Source organism: Carassius gibelio, chromosome B14, assembly GCF_023724105.1.
Source record: "Carassius gibelio isolate Cgi1373 ecotype wild population from Czech Republic chromosome B14, carGib1.2-hapl.c, whole genome shotgun sequence".
Lineage (NCBI taxonomy): Eukaryota > Metazoa > Chordata > Actinopteri > Cypriniformes > Cyprinidae > Carassius > Carassius gibelio.
In genome coordinates, this window is record NC_068409.1 from 8530566 (window position 1) to 8546297 (window position 15732).

General features: G+C 36.3%; 3 protein-coding genes across 7 annotated transcripts; 1 reads left to right on the top strand and 2 right to left on the bottom strand.

Moving 5' to 3' along the window:
- Positions 1 to 1778: 1778 nt before the first annotated feature.
- Positions 1779 to 4615, bottom strand: LOC127971091 (elongation factor Ts, mitochondrial). The gene is made up of 6 exons (XM_052573874.1): positions 4447 to 4615; positions 4016 to 4168; positions 3547 to 3675; positions 3352 to 3468; positions 3181 to 3262; positions 1779 to 2529 (listed from the first exon to the last, which is right to left on the bottom strand). The coding sequence occupies exons 1-6, from the start codon at positions 4492 to 4494 to the stop codon at positions 2138 to 2140; spliced, it is 921 nt and encodes a 306-aa protein (XP_052429834.1). The 5' UTR covers positions 4495 to 4615; the 3' UTR covers positions 1779 to 2137.
- A 469-nt stretch (positions 4616 to 5084) lies between these two features.
- On the top strand, positions 5085 to 11682 carry LOC127971095 (uridylate-specific endoribonuclease A-like). Of its 3 annotated transcripts, none has more exons than XM_052573880.1 (9): positions 5085 to 5264; positions 7681 to 8088; positions 8485 to 8610; positions 9637 to 9793; positions 9902 to 10101; positions 10765 to 10878; positions 10958 to 11064; positions 11174 to 11316; positions 11445 to 11682. In XM_052573880.1, exons 2-9 carry the CDS (start codon positions 8028 to 8030, stop codon positions 11557 to 11559), a joined length of 1023 nt encoding a protein of 340 aa, XP_052429840.1. In that variant the 5' UTR covers positions 5085 to 5264; positions 7681 to 8027; the 3' UTR covers positions 11560 to 11682. The 3 variants fall into 3 exon arrangements, with proteins under 3 accessions (XP_052429840.1, XP_052429841.1, XP_052429843.1); XM_052573881.1 differs by having other exon boundaries at positions 5086 to 5264; positions 8503 to 8610; XM_052573883.1 differs by lacking the exon at positions 8485 to 8610 and having other exon boundaries at positions 5086 to 5264.
- A 53-nt stretch (positions 11683 to 11735) lies between these two features.
- Positions 11736 to 15440, bottom strand: LOC127971093 (formylglycine-generating enzyme-like). 3 transcript variants are annotated; one of them, XM_052573877.1, is made up of 9 exons: positions 15092 to 15440; positions 14550 to 14723; positions 14396 to 14470; positions 13547 to 13629; positions 13254 to 13388; positions 13063 to 13177; positions 12845 to 12958; positions 12674 to 12733; positions 11736 to 12074 (listed from the first exon to the last, which is right to left on the bottom strand). In XM_052573877.1, the coding sequence occupies exons 1-9, from the start codon at positions 15344 to 15346 to the stop codon at positions 11973 to 11975; spliced, it is 1113 nt and encodes a 370-aa protein (XP_052429837.1). In that variant the 5' UTR covers positions 15347 to 15440; the 3' UTR covers positions 11736 to 11972. The 3 variants fall into 3 exon arrangements, with proteins under 3 accessions (XP_052429837.1, XP_052429838.1, XP_052429839.1); XM_052573878.1 differs by having other exon boundaries at positions 13266 to 13388; positions 15092 to 15433; XM_052573879.1 differs by having other exon boundaries at positions 15097 to 15244.
- Positions 15441 to 15732: the final 292 nt, after the last annotated feature.

Consider the following 15732-nt stretch of genomic DNA (forward strand, 5'->3'; position numbering starts at 1 on the left):
CCAAGTTAATAAAAAAAATAATGTCATCATATCAATAAAAAAGCATGTCTCTTTGTCATCTAATATCTTCTGAACAGATCTTCAAAGAAATTATTAGAAACATACGCATGATATTGTGCTCTCCACTAGATGGCAGTAAAGTTCCAGTAAGGATGGGTAATTAGCACATCTAGAATATAAGAACTGTTTTAAATACGGATATAGCTATTTAGCTCTTTCAATGTTCTGTCATTTGCTTGTTTTTATGTCCACGCCATATATGCTTTAATACAAAAATCCTTTCACATTCAATACTTGCTTTGTTAGGATGAATAAACAACAGTTATGAAAGTTAGTTTTCTGAGTTTGATGCTTTGTAATCGACCACAAAGGTTAACAAGAGGGTACATAGGAGTGCATGTTGTAACATTCGTCTTACCCAAAAAGAAGAATAAATAGTCGAATTAAATCAACTTTTAGATGCTGCCTGCATTTAAGGGGGGGGGGGTGAAATGCTCGTTTTCACTCAATATCCTGTTAATCTTGAGTACGTATAGAGTACTACTGCATCCTTCATAACTCCAAAAGTCTTTAGTTTTATTATAGTCATAAGAGAAAGATAGTCTGTACCGATTTTTCCCGGGAAAACACGACCGGCTGGAGGCGTGACGTGTGGGCGGAGCTAAAGAATCACGAGCGCGATTAAGCTTTTGCGTTGAGAGCGTTTGGAAGCTGTGACATTACCACCGTGAGGAAAAAAACATCCAAAACAAACCATGGATTACAGTCAGATTCAGCCGTTTATTTATGATCCAGAATCAGATCCCGAGGCTGAAACTGAACGAGAGCAGCAGCAGCAACGACTCGCTCCGAGTGGGGCTCGAACCCCGTTCTCGGCATGGGAGGCGGACGCACTAACAAGGAGGCAGAGATATTTGAAGCAGTTTTACTCACCGCCTGCGGTTCCAACACACGATCGTGACCCTTTTTCGTTGGGATTGCATCATCCTTAAGAAATAAACTATATGCAAATCCGTCATCAAACTGGGCCTTGTTTGTAAAACAAGCATCTTCGAAATGCAGGGAACAAACAAAAACACTTGCACAACTCCGTTGATGCTCTGTAAAAATAAACTCCATCCACTGGTCCCTTAATGCTGTTTTTTTTTTTTTTTGGTAATCTGTGCAGGGTTGTCTTGCCCTGGCAACCAAAAACACACTCCTTTTGTGACATTTCGCGACGCTCTCGCTCTGATCAGTGATTGTGCTCAGCCTCTCATTGCTCTGCTCTACGGGAGTGCACGCTCTTCCGGCAGATGTGCCCTTAGGACCCATATAAGGAAATTCCGCTCCCTCTAACGTCACACAGAGCCATACTCGAAAAAAACTTTCCGAAACTTGTGACAAACCGGAAGGAGTATTTTGGGAACAAAAATACTCCTTCAAACGTACAACTTAATTTTTGAAACTTTGTCCATGTTTAGCATGGGACTCCAACTCTTTAACAGTGTAAAAAACTCAGTATGCATGAAATAGCATTTCACCCCCCCCTTTAAGTGTAAAGTAAACCTGATACCCTATCCAGGGCTGCTTAAGAGCCTTTCTAATATTGCTGTTTAGAGTTCGATTACAGAACTTGTAGCTGAATTATCACGGGGTAAAAGGTGTAAGATAAAAAGAGACACAGATTAACAGAATTATTCTGTCGAAATAACACTTGTCTAGGTCAGATGCTTAACTAGGTTCTCTATAAACCTTGGCATTTGGTCAAAATCTATGACAAAACTATGACATCCATATTTCAGATCGCAATACGTTTATTTTTTGGTGATGGCACAGAACCAGCACAGAACTTCAGATTCACCCATCTGAGGATTTGTTTTTATTATTTTTACCAGTAACATGTCATTTCATGTCATAGTCACAACGATGACTATTAGACCACTTTACAATGAATTTTCTTCATTCACTTCATGAATAAACTAGAATTTTGGTTGAGGGGTGTAGGCAGAGATATCATGGATATGATCTGAGCCTGTTTTTTGTTCAAATTAAAGAAGTATAGATTTTACACTGAATTTTATACTAAAAATATGATTTTCAACCGAGCTGATGGATCCTTTAAAGGAATATATTTTCTCACTCAAAACAGCTGTGTTCACTCCTCCTGACTGGTGCTCTCTCCACACTGAAAGCGTATGAAGTCTAGCACACGTGCGTTATGTAGAGTCAGGTACTGTCCCACTGTATATTTGGGATCTAGGAGGAAAGCCTGGGGCAAAAGTCTCGTCTCAGATTCACCACATGGTATATCATCCATGTTGCCAAGAGAAACGGGTGCTTCGCCCACTATATGTTGCCCCAGCTTCCTTCCCAGAGTGTCCGTCCCATCCTTAGGTCCACCTTGAAACACAACTAGTGATCCATAGCGCCCCATCTCAATGCCAACCTGCCCGGGAACTGCCCCATGAACGTATGAGCCAATATGCCAATCAGAGGGCACAGCAAGTGACACGGCCCGCCGCATGCCAATGTTCTCACCTAATCGCCCTGAAGAGGAACAAACAGAATAGTGAAATGAGATGAGAATGAGGAAAGTTATTTTTCTTGTCATATTTTAATTATTAGAAGGTAGCCAACAGACAGGGGTATGTTAAAATTGCTTACAAGTGTAACTCATGTTGTGAAGATATAATGACTTCATGATAAATAATATATAACCACATCATGTAATTATATTATTTCTTGTACAACACAGAACATTCATGTTGGGGCTCTGTAAGATGTTCTGATGTTTCCTTGTGCACAATTGTGCTGTGTTTATATGATAGAAAATTCTGTAAAATAGTATTATTGTGTAATATTAATTATAAAAGTTTTCTATTTTAATACATTTTAAAATAAAAAGCAGTTGCAGGTGAAAACAGTTGCAGGATTATTTGTTGAAAAGAAATTACAGCATTTATTTGAAACTGATTTTTTGTAATATTGTAAATATCGTTTTTGTTACTTTTGACTAATTTAATGAACCTTTACTGTATGCTTTTAAAAAAATACTGGGTCCTTAATTCTGACCATTACTGTACATTTATACCTTTTGGGGTCACTTTAAGTAGCAAGAAATCATAGCCTTGTTTTATAAAGGTATGACATATAATGCAAAAGGCAAACTCTCAAACAATATATCATGGTTTATCTCACCTATAGTCAAGGCTATCTGATCTGCTAGTGAGGGTCCCTCAGGAACGTGGAGCTTACTAATGTCCTCAGAAGACAGCACACTCTGAATCAGAGAACAGATCAGCAGTCAGCCTCAGAGGTTACAGAAAATTCGGAAGAAATGCACATTTCTGAAAAGGACTATGAATGTACCTTAATATACCCGGTCTGTTTTCTGCTGCTGTTATGAGCCAATACAGACAAAGCAATATCCTTCACCAACTGCTGAAATTTCTCATTCCTCGCCACAAAATCTGTCTCACAGTTCATCTGAAAAGAAAAACATACATTTTAGGTCAGTCACACTGCATCATTTTGTCCACCAAATTACACATCACGTTAAGATACCTCAATCATGACAGCAGCATTGTCACCCATAAGGAGACCAATCAGCCCTTCCTTGGTTTTTCGACCTTCCAGTTTACTCGCTTTGCTCCAGCCCTCTTTTTTGGCTTGTTCATGCAGCCAGCTTTCTGCCTACAAACATCAAACTTTGCAAATCATAAATCACTCATCCTTGCCAAGTCCAGGCTTGTGCATGCACACCCTTACTTTATACACATCTAAATTACATAATCATATACATATATATAAACAGAGATGACAACAACCATGACAAGGATGTGAGTTTACTATTTGTGCCTGATAAATCAGACGACTTGTAGTTAATACACAGCAACTTGTTAAAACTTTTTAGTGAAAAAAAATATATAGTGGTTTTAAAAATTCAAGTAGAGGGGTTAAAATGTATTTAAGATATTTTGCATAAGATCCTCCATTCTTTTTACAGCAATCTTTTCAAAATCATGGACCACACCTGTGTAACATCATTGTTGAATTTCTCCAGGGCCTTTTTGCAGTTGATGAAGGTGTAGCCTGTAGATTTACGTAATTTGAGGAGAAGTGCTTTATCTGCTGCTAGACTTGGGCAGCTGGTGAAGAGAGACTGAACATGCTGAGGGACACATCCCTATGAACAACACATTATAAAAATGACACATGATTAAATGATGCTACAGAACATTACACAGCCGCATGGAATCCGATATATATAATACTGTCATCTGTTATTTAGAACACGCCTTTGTATTAATAACCAGCAATTCTATTATTATTATTATTATTAACCAGCCAAGTATTTCATATCAAAGCAGACTGTCATGGAAAGAGCATCACAACTTCTAAAGCGTCCAGCCAAAAACATTAAAAGATAAGAGTGCGAATTATGACAAATGAGACAAAGCCCACCTTGACTACTTCTGTTCTGACAGATCGAAATAAAGAATATAAAGCCATTTCTATGTCTTCGTCAGGACTGACACTAGCTTCCTTACATCAGTAACTGGAATGTCATTGAAGCACGCTTTCTACAGAGCGAGAGGAAGGTCAAACAGAATAGAATTCAATAAAGCGCCATCTACTGCACAGGAGTTCACACTGCAGCTTACTGACGATCGACTGCGAAAATGAAAATAACAAAGCCTAACGAAACTGGTATGCAAATAATCAGAGGTGGATAGTAACGAGTTAAATTTACTTCGTTACATTTACTTGAGTAGTTTTTTGGGGTAACTAATACTTTTTGGAGTATACTTAAAGATGGGTACTTTTACTCTTACTTGAGTAATTTTTTGGGGGGAAATCTGTACTTTTACTTCGTTACTGTGGGTCACGCTTCTCTCGTTACTTTATCTTAATGCAATAAATGTTATAAATGCTTCAGTTTGATCCAAACGCGCCGTCTACTTTTCTCTGGACAATGAGCGATGCCCATTCGCGAATGATTCATTCTTTTGAGTCAATTATGTTCAAAGAATTGTTCAAACCAATTGGCTAACCAGTGAATTGGTTCGTGAATCAGTTTGAATGATTCATTCAGTATCCTGCCGCGCGCGCTGAGCGTTTGAAACGGTTCACTCAGAGTTGTAACGTTTAAGAACATAAAGAGCGTTGAAGACGTGACTGGATTTGCACTGAATTAAAAGCAAATCTGCAAAGGCTATTATTTGCTTGCAATGAAGATCTGTATTGGATGAACTCCACGTGCGCTGTCTACGGTTCAACAGGTATAACTTGGGCTACACTCGATTACAGTACACGATACAACTATGACATTAGTTTGTTGTACGTGTAACTTATAACAGAGGGGAACCAAGTTGAATGCAGCTTCCAAAAGACAAAAAATAGCCGATTAATATTTTCTATATGTGATACAATCACACCGGCGTGAGAACTCAGCTAACGTTAGTCATATCATTAGCTGATAAATTGATAAATTCAGATCTGCGTTCGCTCGCTGGCGGTGAGCCAGAGAGACAGACGCGTTTTCACAGCAGTGGGCATTATAACCAATCACACAAGATTCTGATGAGCTTGTTAAAGCATTGGCCAATCAGAGGTGTTCCGATGAGTCATCGCTAAAATGCCGGTGCTTCCCTCACTCGTTAGCTGACTGAATACCTCTTTCTGGCGAATTCTCTCTTCAGAAACAACAAAGTGCAGATGTGTGTGTGTACGAATCTGTAAATAAGATATTGATTTCACAGTGTTAACAGGTTCACTGATTTTGATGGGAGTTTCTGAGAGTGATTGATAGACTGTCAGTGAAAATTATCTTTGATAATGTAAATGTTATTTGCTCTATTTCTGAACAATAAAAGATTAGTAGCAGTTTTTATAACACATTGACTTTCAATGTTAAATTCACATTTAGTATAGAGTAAGCCGTATTAAAAATATTTTATGGCTTGACACCTATATTACTTAAGTAAACAGACAGGTTTTTATAATAAATTACATAATTAGGCTACTTTGACCATCGCATATTATCATTAACAATTTATGAAAAGTAAGAATCCAGATATTTCATTATATAGTTCATGCTTCTGGGAATTTTTCTAATAAAAATAAAAAATACTGCTGCTGTGTGTCACAACCCCCCTATGCCTAGACACAATTAATGATGATATGTCCACAATATTGACGCTTGCAGAAATATACATTTGTTTACATTTTGCAGAACAGATGAAAGAAGATCCGTCATTGTGCATTTAGTTCGTTATGTTCAGATGTTCAGTAACTTATCGGTTATGTTAGGAGTTTTCAGTCTTCTTTGTGTCAGAGGGTATTTATACATATATAATACATATAGAATTTATTTCGTGATGCAAATCCGAATTTTCATCAGCTGTTACTCCAGTTTTCAGAGTTATGATCCTTCAAAATATAAATCTAATATATTGATTTATTACCAGTGCTGGAAACCGTTTTGCTGCTTAATATTTTTTTGGAACCTGTGAGATTTTGTTTAGGATTATTTGATGAATAGAAAGATAAAAAGAACACCATTGATAAATCAACATATTGGAATGATTTCTGAAGGATTATGTGACATTGAAGACTGGAGTAAAGGCTGATGAAATACATATAAAATAAATATATATATTTATTTATACACACACACACACATACATTACATTTTATCTATATATCTAAATAAAAATAGACTCAGTATATATGACCCAAAGTAACTAGTAACTAACTACTTGAGTAGATTTTTTATCCGATACTTTTTTACTATTACTCAAGTAACTACTCAGACTAGTACTTTTACTTGAGTAAATATTACTTTTATTACTAAAAGTACTTTTACTCTTACTTTAGTACAGTTTTTGGTACTCTACCCACCTCTGCAAATAATGTATACAATGTATACAGAAAAAAATGCATCGACCTGCTCAAATAATAATAACAATACTATCACCAGTGGCCTGTAACAAAAATAAAGTTTACCAAATAAGCCAGGCTTATATCAGTTAGTCTGAATTATTTTGAACCAAATCAACTATCGCTAATTTTTTTTTATGCAGAAAATCATTAGAATATTAAATAAAGATCCAGGAAATTACTTAGTAAATTTTCTACTGTAAATATATAAAAACTTAATTTTTGATTATTTATATGCATTTGGACAATTTTAAAGGCGATTTTCTCAAAAAAAAAATTTATTTGTTTGCGCCCTCAGATTCCAGATTTAAAATAGTTGTATCTAAGCCAAATATTGTCATATCATAACAAACTTCAATACTTCAATGAAAAGCTTATGTATTTAGCTTTTGAGCTAATGTATAAATCACAGCTTCAATAAATTGACCCTTTTGACAAATTTAAAAACAACTTGAATTGATTCCAAAATGCTGTACAATATGGGAAAAAAACAACTCTACAATTCAAAAGAAGAAGAATATGTCAGCTCTACTCCGACATGGAGATAAAAAAAGAAACACTTTGACAAGAGTATAGTGACTGCCGTGTGAATGCTTACCACCTGGTCTTCTGAATGTTTGTGTATTTCATCGAACACTTTCTTGACAAGAACACATTCTTAGCAGATGGACCAGACCATGAAATTGCCATGATACACGGAAGATTGTATTAAATTAGTATATTCTATATAAATGGTATATTCATCTTTTTCACCAGGTGTTTACCATTTCTGGAGCCTGAAAACGAGAACTGTTCTCAAAAGATTTTGGACCAGCTGACTGAAAAAGAGGAACAGAGATTCATTTATTTTATTTTATATTTGGATTACAGACTTCCTCTTTGTAATCATCTGCACCACTCCCAAAACTGCCTTTTTGCTCATAGTACACATCAAAAGTATGAATTGAGTCATCTAAGTGCTTTATTATTAAATATCAGTAGTCATTATCACAACACAAAAGTGTTGATGCATGGGAGGAGTTCCTTCAACTTTACTGAGCTAATATAAACCGACCCGCACAAAACCAAATCTGTAGTTTGTGCATCTAAATCGCCTGAAATCCATGATGAAGATCACCCTCATCCTCTTTCTCACCATCACCCTGATCTCTCAGGGCTACAGCGGTAAGTTCATACCTTCAGTTTCCATCCTGATTGTTCAATCAGTTAAACTGAACATGTTCATGTAGGCTACCTTTGGTTCTTGTACAGCATAGTTATCCTAATGCAAATAGTGCTCCTTCTCTCTCGTTGTCAGATTCTCTGGACTTCTCTAAGTGTGAAATTATGATACTGACTTTCTCCTATTTCATTCATTTTTTTCTCCTAATTATTTATACCCAAATCTCCGTAATCAAATTCTCTGCCTTGTGTCTAATTGTTCTTCACTGAATTCATACTACTGACCATTACTAGTAAAAATAATAGGATACTGACATGCCTCTGGGTGCTAGATGTTTTATTTCACATAAAATGACGCTTTAGCAGTCAGCATGTGAAATATATCTCACCTCCTTCAAGGCTCACTCTCTTTTAAAGGAAGATGTGGAGAGCCCCACAATTCTTTGAACGACTGCCACATCGATTCACAATGTCAGAAGCTTGAGGACTGCTGTGATGACTATAAAAAACAGTGTGGTCGTCGAGGTGAGCGTCAAAATCTGTGTTTTTACAGAATCATTCTCATAAAAAAGGTACAAAGCTGTCATTGGGGTGGTATCAGTATAAAGGCAAACAGGGCCATCTTTGTACCTTTTCTGAGAGTGTATAGGTAGTTAAAAAAATGTAATACTCCTTGTCTGTGTTCAATTAGACAAAATGCACAAACGAATCATGAATCCGAAGAAACACATACTCTAATGAATCCTTCAAAGTAACTCTAAACAAACATGTTTTATTCGTCTCTTAAATACAATACAATGCTCAAGGTCATGTGGGGCAAATCAGGGTTTTATAACAGGAATAAAAATAGTAGATAGATTTTGTTCTAAATATTAGGGGGTTATCTGAGATAAGTTACTCATTGACCCCGAGTCCTGTACATTTTGAATCCCAAAAATGGCATGAAACTCAGCTTTGTCTACTTCTATAGATTCACACACACTTAATATCAAAATTCATTAGAAATTGCTAAACACCACATTTCCTATTCCGTAATCGATCAGTTTAGTTATTTGTATGAAGAACACTTGAAATACTATTCAGAGAAAAGGAACTTTCATGTATTTATTTATTTTCTTACAACATGATTTCTTTATTATTTCTTTATTATTTCTAAATGCTATACAGGTGAAATAAATCTGGTGTAAGTTCAGTTAATTGCTGTTACGGTATAGCTGTCAACAGCACAAATCTGCATTACACCCAGGATTGCCACACAAACGTATAAAAACAAAAACAATACGAAACTTAAATCTAGTTAGATTTACAGTTACAGACACTGAACATGTTCAGACTTTTGACTGACAATTAACAGTGTTTTCTTGACTACTGAGACAACACATTTCCAATTATAGAAACTGAATGTTGAAATTTGAAATTATAATTGCAGTAATTGCTTGGTTAACATCATTGCAGTTATTACTGTTATAGTTTTTCCTCATCTTTTATTCTTTCATTTTGCTCAGGATTTTTCTTGCACTAACTCTTTCTTCATCCTTTTCCCCTCCCAAGCATTAGCCAGTGTCTCTGATGCTGAGATCAAGTCTCTGTCTGAGACGCTGTACAAGTTAGACCATAACAGGGCCACAACCTCAGAACTGGTTATTGATCCTCAGACACTGATCTCTTCATCTGAGACCGGCTCCAGGGATGACGCCTCATCTCGCCCGTAAGACAAAGACTGCACACATAGATAACCACATATACACAGTATATATATATATAAACATACATCCATGTTATTATCATGTATTCTAATGTGCTCGTTCTCTCTTAGACTGTTCAAGCAAGTGAGTAGTACTTTGCTCTCCAAGCCCACATATAAAGCTCTGCTGAATCTATTAGACAACTATAGAAGGGTGACAGGGGAAGTGGAGGATGTGCCCTCACAGGAAGTGCAGGAGCAGGACACTTTCCTCCAACAGACCATGAATACTGATGTGGGCAGGGAGCTTTACAATTTCCTCCACTCCAAAGGTATATGTGACCCCAAAACTCTTTTTGTTTTGTACCTTTTGACAGTGACATCATTGTGATAAAAATATTGAGATTTTACCTGTTTTAGTATTTATTAAATAAGATTTTAAAATTCTACATTACCATTCATAGGTTTGGGGTCAGTATTTTTTTTTTCTTTTTTTAGAATTTCATTTTATCTATAAAGCAGGATCTTTTTTTTTTTTTTTGAGAGACAGTAAAGACAATGTTGAAGATTTGTTTTGAATAAAATTCTCTCAACATTGCTTATAATAAGAACCGTGTCTTGAGGAGCAAATCAGTATATAAGAACAATTTCTGAAACATCACGTGACATTGAAAACTGAAGTAATGACATCACAGGAATAAATTATATTTTTTAATATATTAAAATAGAAAAGATCTTTTGAATTGTGATAAAATTCCACAATATTACTGTTTTTACTGTAACTTTGATCAAAGAAATGTATCTGCCGTGAGCATAAGATACTTTTATCAAAAAAAAAAAAAAAAACTTACCAATACCAAACTTCTGAATGGTGAATTACTAGAAGAAAACAATTTAATGACTGCTATCATTTTGTGTTGCAACATGACAGTCGTTAAAAATCAATGTAAACAGATCATGCAAAATATTTGAATTTAAAAGCCGCTGGTTTTCAGGTATATACTCATCTCAGAGCGAGTTTATCCAGGATCTGAAGATGATGTGGTTTGGGCTTTACTCTCGATCTAGTGGCAAACTGGACTCCAGTGGGTTTGAGCACATCTTTGCAGGTCAGAGTGTGATTGCACATTTGATTGGCTATCAAACTGCTTTTTATCTCTTTTTGGCTGACATGTATTGTGTCAACAGGGGAAATTAAGGGTGGAAAGGTGTCTGGTTTCCACAACTGGCTGCAGTTGTATCTGAATGAGAAACAGGGACTCCTAAATTACTACAGCCATAGTTTTAATGGCCCTGTGAGTACAACTGAGCATATGAATCAAATCAAACCAGTAAAACAGTCTGGATGTCTACTTGTATTACACATTTTGATTTAGTAAAAGTCAAGTTTCTCCCCTCTCTTAGTGGACCACATATCCTGATGTATTGGGAATGCAGTTTGAATGGGATGGATATTTCAAAGAGGTTGGTTCTGCCTTTATCGGCTCTAGTCCTGAATTTGATCTTGCTATATACAGTCTCTGCTACATCACCCGCCCTGGCAAGAAGTAAGTTGTAATTATTTGTTGTCTGCCTATGCACATTTATTCCTCCATCCGGTCATTCATCAAATGAAACTCACTTTGTTTATCTGAGTAAATCAGATTTATGTTCTCATCTTTTTGACTATTCTCAGGTGTTATGTGAGTCTGGGAGGACAGACTCTGGGCATTCAGACCTATACATGGGACAACAGCAGCTATGGGGATGGAAAGAAGTACATTGCCTCCGCTTACCCTGCCACACCATGATTCCCGTCATCTGTGCATCAGCATCAACAGACTTACAACCAAAACAACTCATATGCAATCTTAATTATTCTCTTGGTTGTTCGAGGTTATTGTTGGACCAAATAAAACACAAAAGAAAAATGCCCTTCCTTTCTGTGTTTTTTACTAATACATAATAATGTTCTTTCACACTCTCGTTAGCTACAACTTTCAATTTATTAAGCAAATTTGTAGGTCACATATTTTCTTAGAATTTTTATATTTGATTTAAAACCATTTTCAGGATAGAATCACATTCTGTTATTATACAACAAAAAATAAAATAAAGAACAGAAATAAAAAACAACAAACTCTCACAAATGGCTTTACTTTCATAAAATACAAAATCCTTCTAGATTTCAAGTGTATGACAGTGATAGACCAGATGTTCGAGGTTATGACTCAGCGTCAGCGGCGCAGCGGAAGCCCAGATTAGAGGCAGAACTGTCCGGAGTATTTTGACTACGGGCTGCACACCTGTATCTGTAGCAGTAAGACTACAGAGAGAAAAATCTGTTAACATGTATGTAAACAAGTTGTATAAAAGCTTACAGATGAATGTTGTATTTTACTCTTACAATGTCCAATTTTCCTCTATGTATTAGGCATATATAATGTGCATACTAGCTTTAAAACTTTTTGAAGCCTCTAATATTAACCAAAGCTGCTTTTATTTGATTAAAAAAACACACACAAAAAAAAACAATTTCTTGCTGTAATGGCAAAGCTGAATTTTCAGCAGCCATTACTTGTCTTCAGTGTCACATGATTTTGATAAATCATTATATTATGATGATTTCCTGCCTAAGTAATATTCGTTCTTATATCTATGTTGAAAGCAGTTTTGTGGTTTAATAATTTTGTGGAAACATTATAATTTTTTTCAGGATTCCTTGATAAATAGAAACTTTAAAAGAGCAGCATTTATTTAAAATAGAAATCTTTTGTAACATGTCTTTACTGTTGTAACATGTCTTTTTTGCTATATAAAAGTATAACATTTTGACAATGTTAGCTAACATAAAATATCCCACACATCAATAACCCCAATGCGCTAATGTCAGTCATACATTAGATGGCTTTGTTTATGTTTTACCTTGTGGCACATGTAGGATCCTCCTTTCTTGACTCTGTCTGTCCCTGTTTCTGGTCCTTTCTATGAAAGGAGTCATAAGGGTAAGGGTTTAACACATGAACAGCCTTATATGCATAAATAAAAGACCTGTAATTTATGGATGTGAGAATAGTTCACTCATATTAATCTTACAGGGTTGTACTTGTCTTCTGTAGTGTGATGCACATTCCACCAGTCTGATGTCCACTCCCATGCGTTTCCCACCATGTCATACAGCCCAAAGCCATTTGCAGGAAATGACATAACCTGCCCAAAACACCAAGTAACCAGTCAGAGTTCTGTCATTTCTCCTCTCTTAATCTATAACCCAGTAAACATGTAAATCAGGATAAAGGGCTACTTTGTGTTACCGGTGATGTGTTAGCATAGCCGTCCTCTGCTGTGTTGTGGTTAGGGAAATCTCCTTGCCACAGGTTAGCATAGTGCAGCCCTCTGGGCATTAGTTTATTTCCCCATGGGTACAGCCTAACAAGATTGACAGATAAAGAATAGGTTAAAAAGACATTCAAATGGAAAAACAATGAACAAAACAGACCGACACACACACACACACCTATCCTGCAATCCTCCTCTACAGGCCAACTCCCACTCAGCTTCGGTAGGAAGTCTGCGTTTGGCCCATTGACAGTACGCCTGTGCATCACTCCATGATACATGTAGCACAGGGTGACTCATCCTAGATAAGAACAGAGATTATGTTTAAAATTATGACTTCTAATAAGGTGTATGATTTGAAAACATATAATCTGATTGTACAGTATTACTGGTCATGTATTACAATCATCCAGTACTTGCTCATGTGGTATAAATTTTTTTATGTATTTATTCATTTACCTGTGCTCTATGGTTGAATCTGGTCCTTCTGGGTGTCTCCAGTCTGCACCTTTCACTGGTGACCACCAAGGAGCAGCAGCCACCTACTGACCATAATTATACACTTGACAAAGTGAAGTGCAGCTTATTTATCTAGAAATAGTTCATGCAGGCACAAAGAGATGGGCTCATTACTTCACTATATTTTTAATTCATTTTTAACATTTCCAGTCTTTCCAAGACATTCTGTTCTTTGGCCACCCTCATGAATTCAATTCAGTTTTACCCACAAACATTTTTGGGTATATATATTTTTTTAATTTAGGTCCATTCATTTGATCTAAATTACTGTAAATAAAAAATGTGAAATATTATTTAGTGGTCGACTGACATACTGGACGATGTTTGACATTTTTTAAATATAGGCATCGCCTGATAAGTTTTTCTGTTTGGCCGATGCGTTCAAGGCAGGACTTTTATTTTGACGGCGCTGTGAACGAGAGTGTTGCTCTCGTTCGTGGTCTTTGTTAAATCAAAAATCAGAAATTAGAAAGAGCTTTATTGCCAAGTATGCTTGCGCATACAAGGAATTTGTTTTAGTGTCATAAGCTTCCAGTGCACAGAGACAACAACATAGACAAAAAGAAACAACATTTTTTTTTTTTTTTTGCAAATAAATAAATTGTATAAACAGTTGTCCTATAGATGATAATGGAATAGAATTGAGTAAGATGCATGGATGTACTAGGATGGATGGGTAACAAATAAATAATTTTGTGGTCTTTGAAATGTAAATATATTTTATACCCGATACTAAACTAACAATAAAGTTAACAGAATAGTTAAAATGTATGTGTATGTATTTCTCACCGCACTTGACAGAGTGCTCTTCACCTCCTCACTCAGCAGTCCCTCAAAAACAAAGGAGTCTCCAAAACGCTCAGCCTATAGATACAGGTAGCTGATTGAGCGAGTGTGTATATTGATTATTTGTCTTATAGCCCAGTGAATGGTTGTTATTTACCTCAGTGATGTATCCTGTCTGGTTGGTGAAGTGTTGGAACTGCTGGTTTGTGACTTCATGCTCTTCAATGTAAAAAGGGTCCTGCCTCACTCTCCTCTGTGGTCCCTCTCCGTCCTGTGGTATTCCTGGGTCATCCGTTCCCATCATAAACCAACCTCCCTGCAGCAGCACCAGCTACACACACACAACATAAACAATGTCTTAAAACAATAATTAATCAAAAATAAGAATACATATTTATCATCATGTATTTTTAAACGTATATTATTATTTATTTGTTTTACATGAAAGTTATTTATAGCAGAATGTCTATGTCTGTATAATGAAAGTGAAAGGCTGTCAAGTGAGATTTTTTCAACTGAATTATGTTCCACACAAAAAGCATGTGGATTACATGTAGAGAATTTAATTTAAATGCAATATACTTTTTTATACAAATTTTAAATTCTCCTTTTGTATTTTACAAAAACAGTATGAAACAACACTTTACTCGTCAGGAGTATGATAACTGCAAACACAAGTGATAAATGGAACAAACCAACCTTACTGCGTATATCATGCTCTGTCTCGTGTGGACTTTCGTTTGCTGTTCTGGAATATATATTTTCACCGTCGTGATGTTCCAGTTTGTTTTCATCTCTTACATCAACAGTTACATCCCTTTTCAGTCCCTGACAACCACAACCCGTGCCCTGTGACTCCGACGGCTGCTGCTCGAGCACGATGTCGTCTAGATCACCATGAACTGCTAAAATGCAGAGAAATAAAACTACAGAACCGATTAGTGTTGATGCCATAGCCAGTGTCAACTCTGCTCATGGTGAACCGCACGTCCGAAAAAGAGCAGGGTTGCCAGGTTTACACAGCTTTTGAAGCGTCTGCTTCTCAACAACAAAAATTCTAACCGAATACAACAAGGCAAAAGTGTGTTAAGTAAACAAATTTCGCGGGAATACCGCGGACTTGGCAACCCAGGGAAAGCGTCATGGCTTCTTATTGTTCTTTGTTCCTTTAAGGAAGTTGCCATTCAACTTCAACGGTGCATTAATGCCATCTACTGTTTTGGAGCTAGACAGAGCTAAACTGTAATAGAAGAGCGACTTCTAAAGCTCTTCTACCCCTCCCCTTTAATTAATAATAATGATTTCCAAATCTGTATTCTATATCCTATTTGCTATACCAG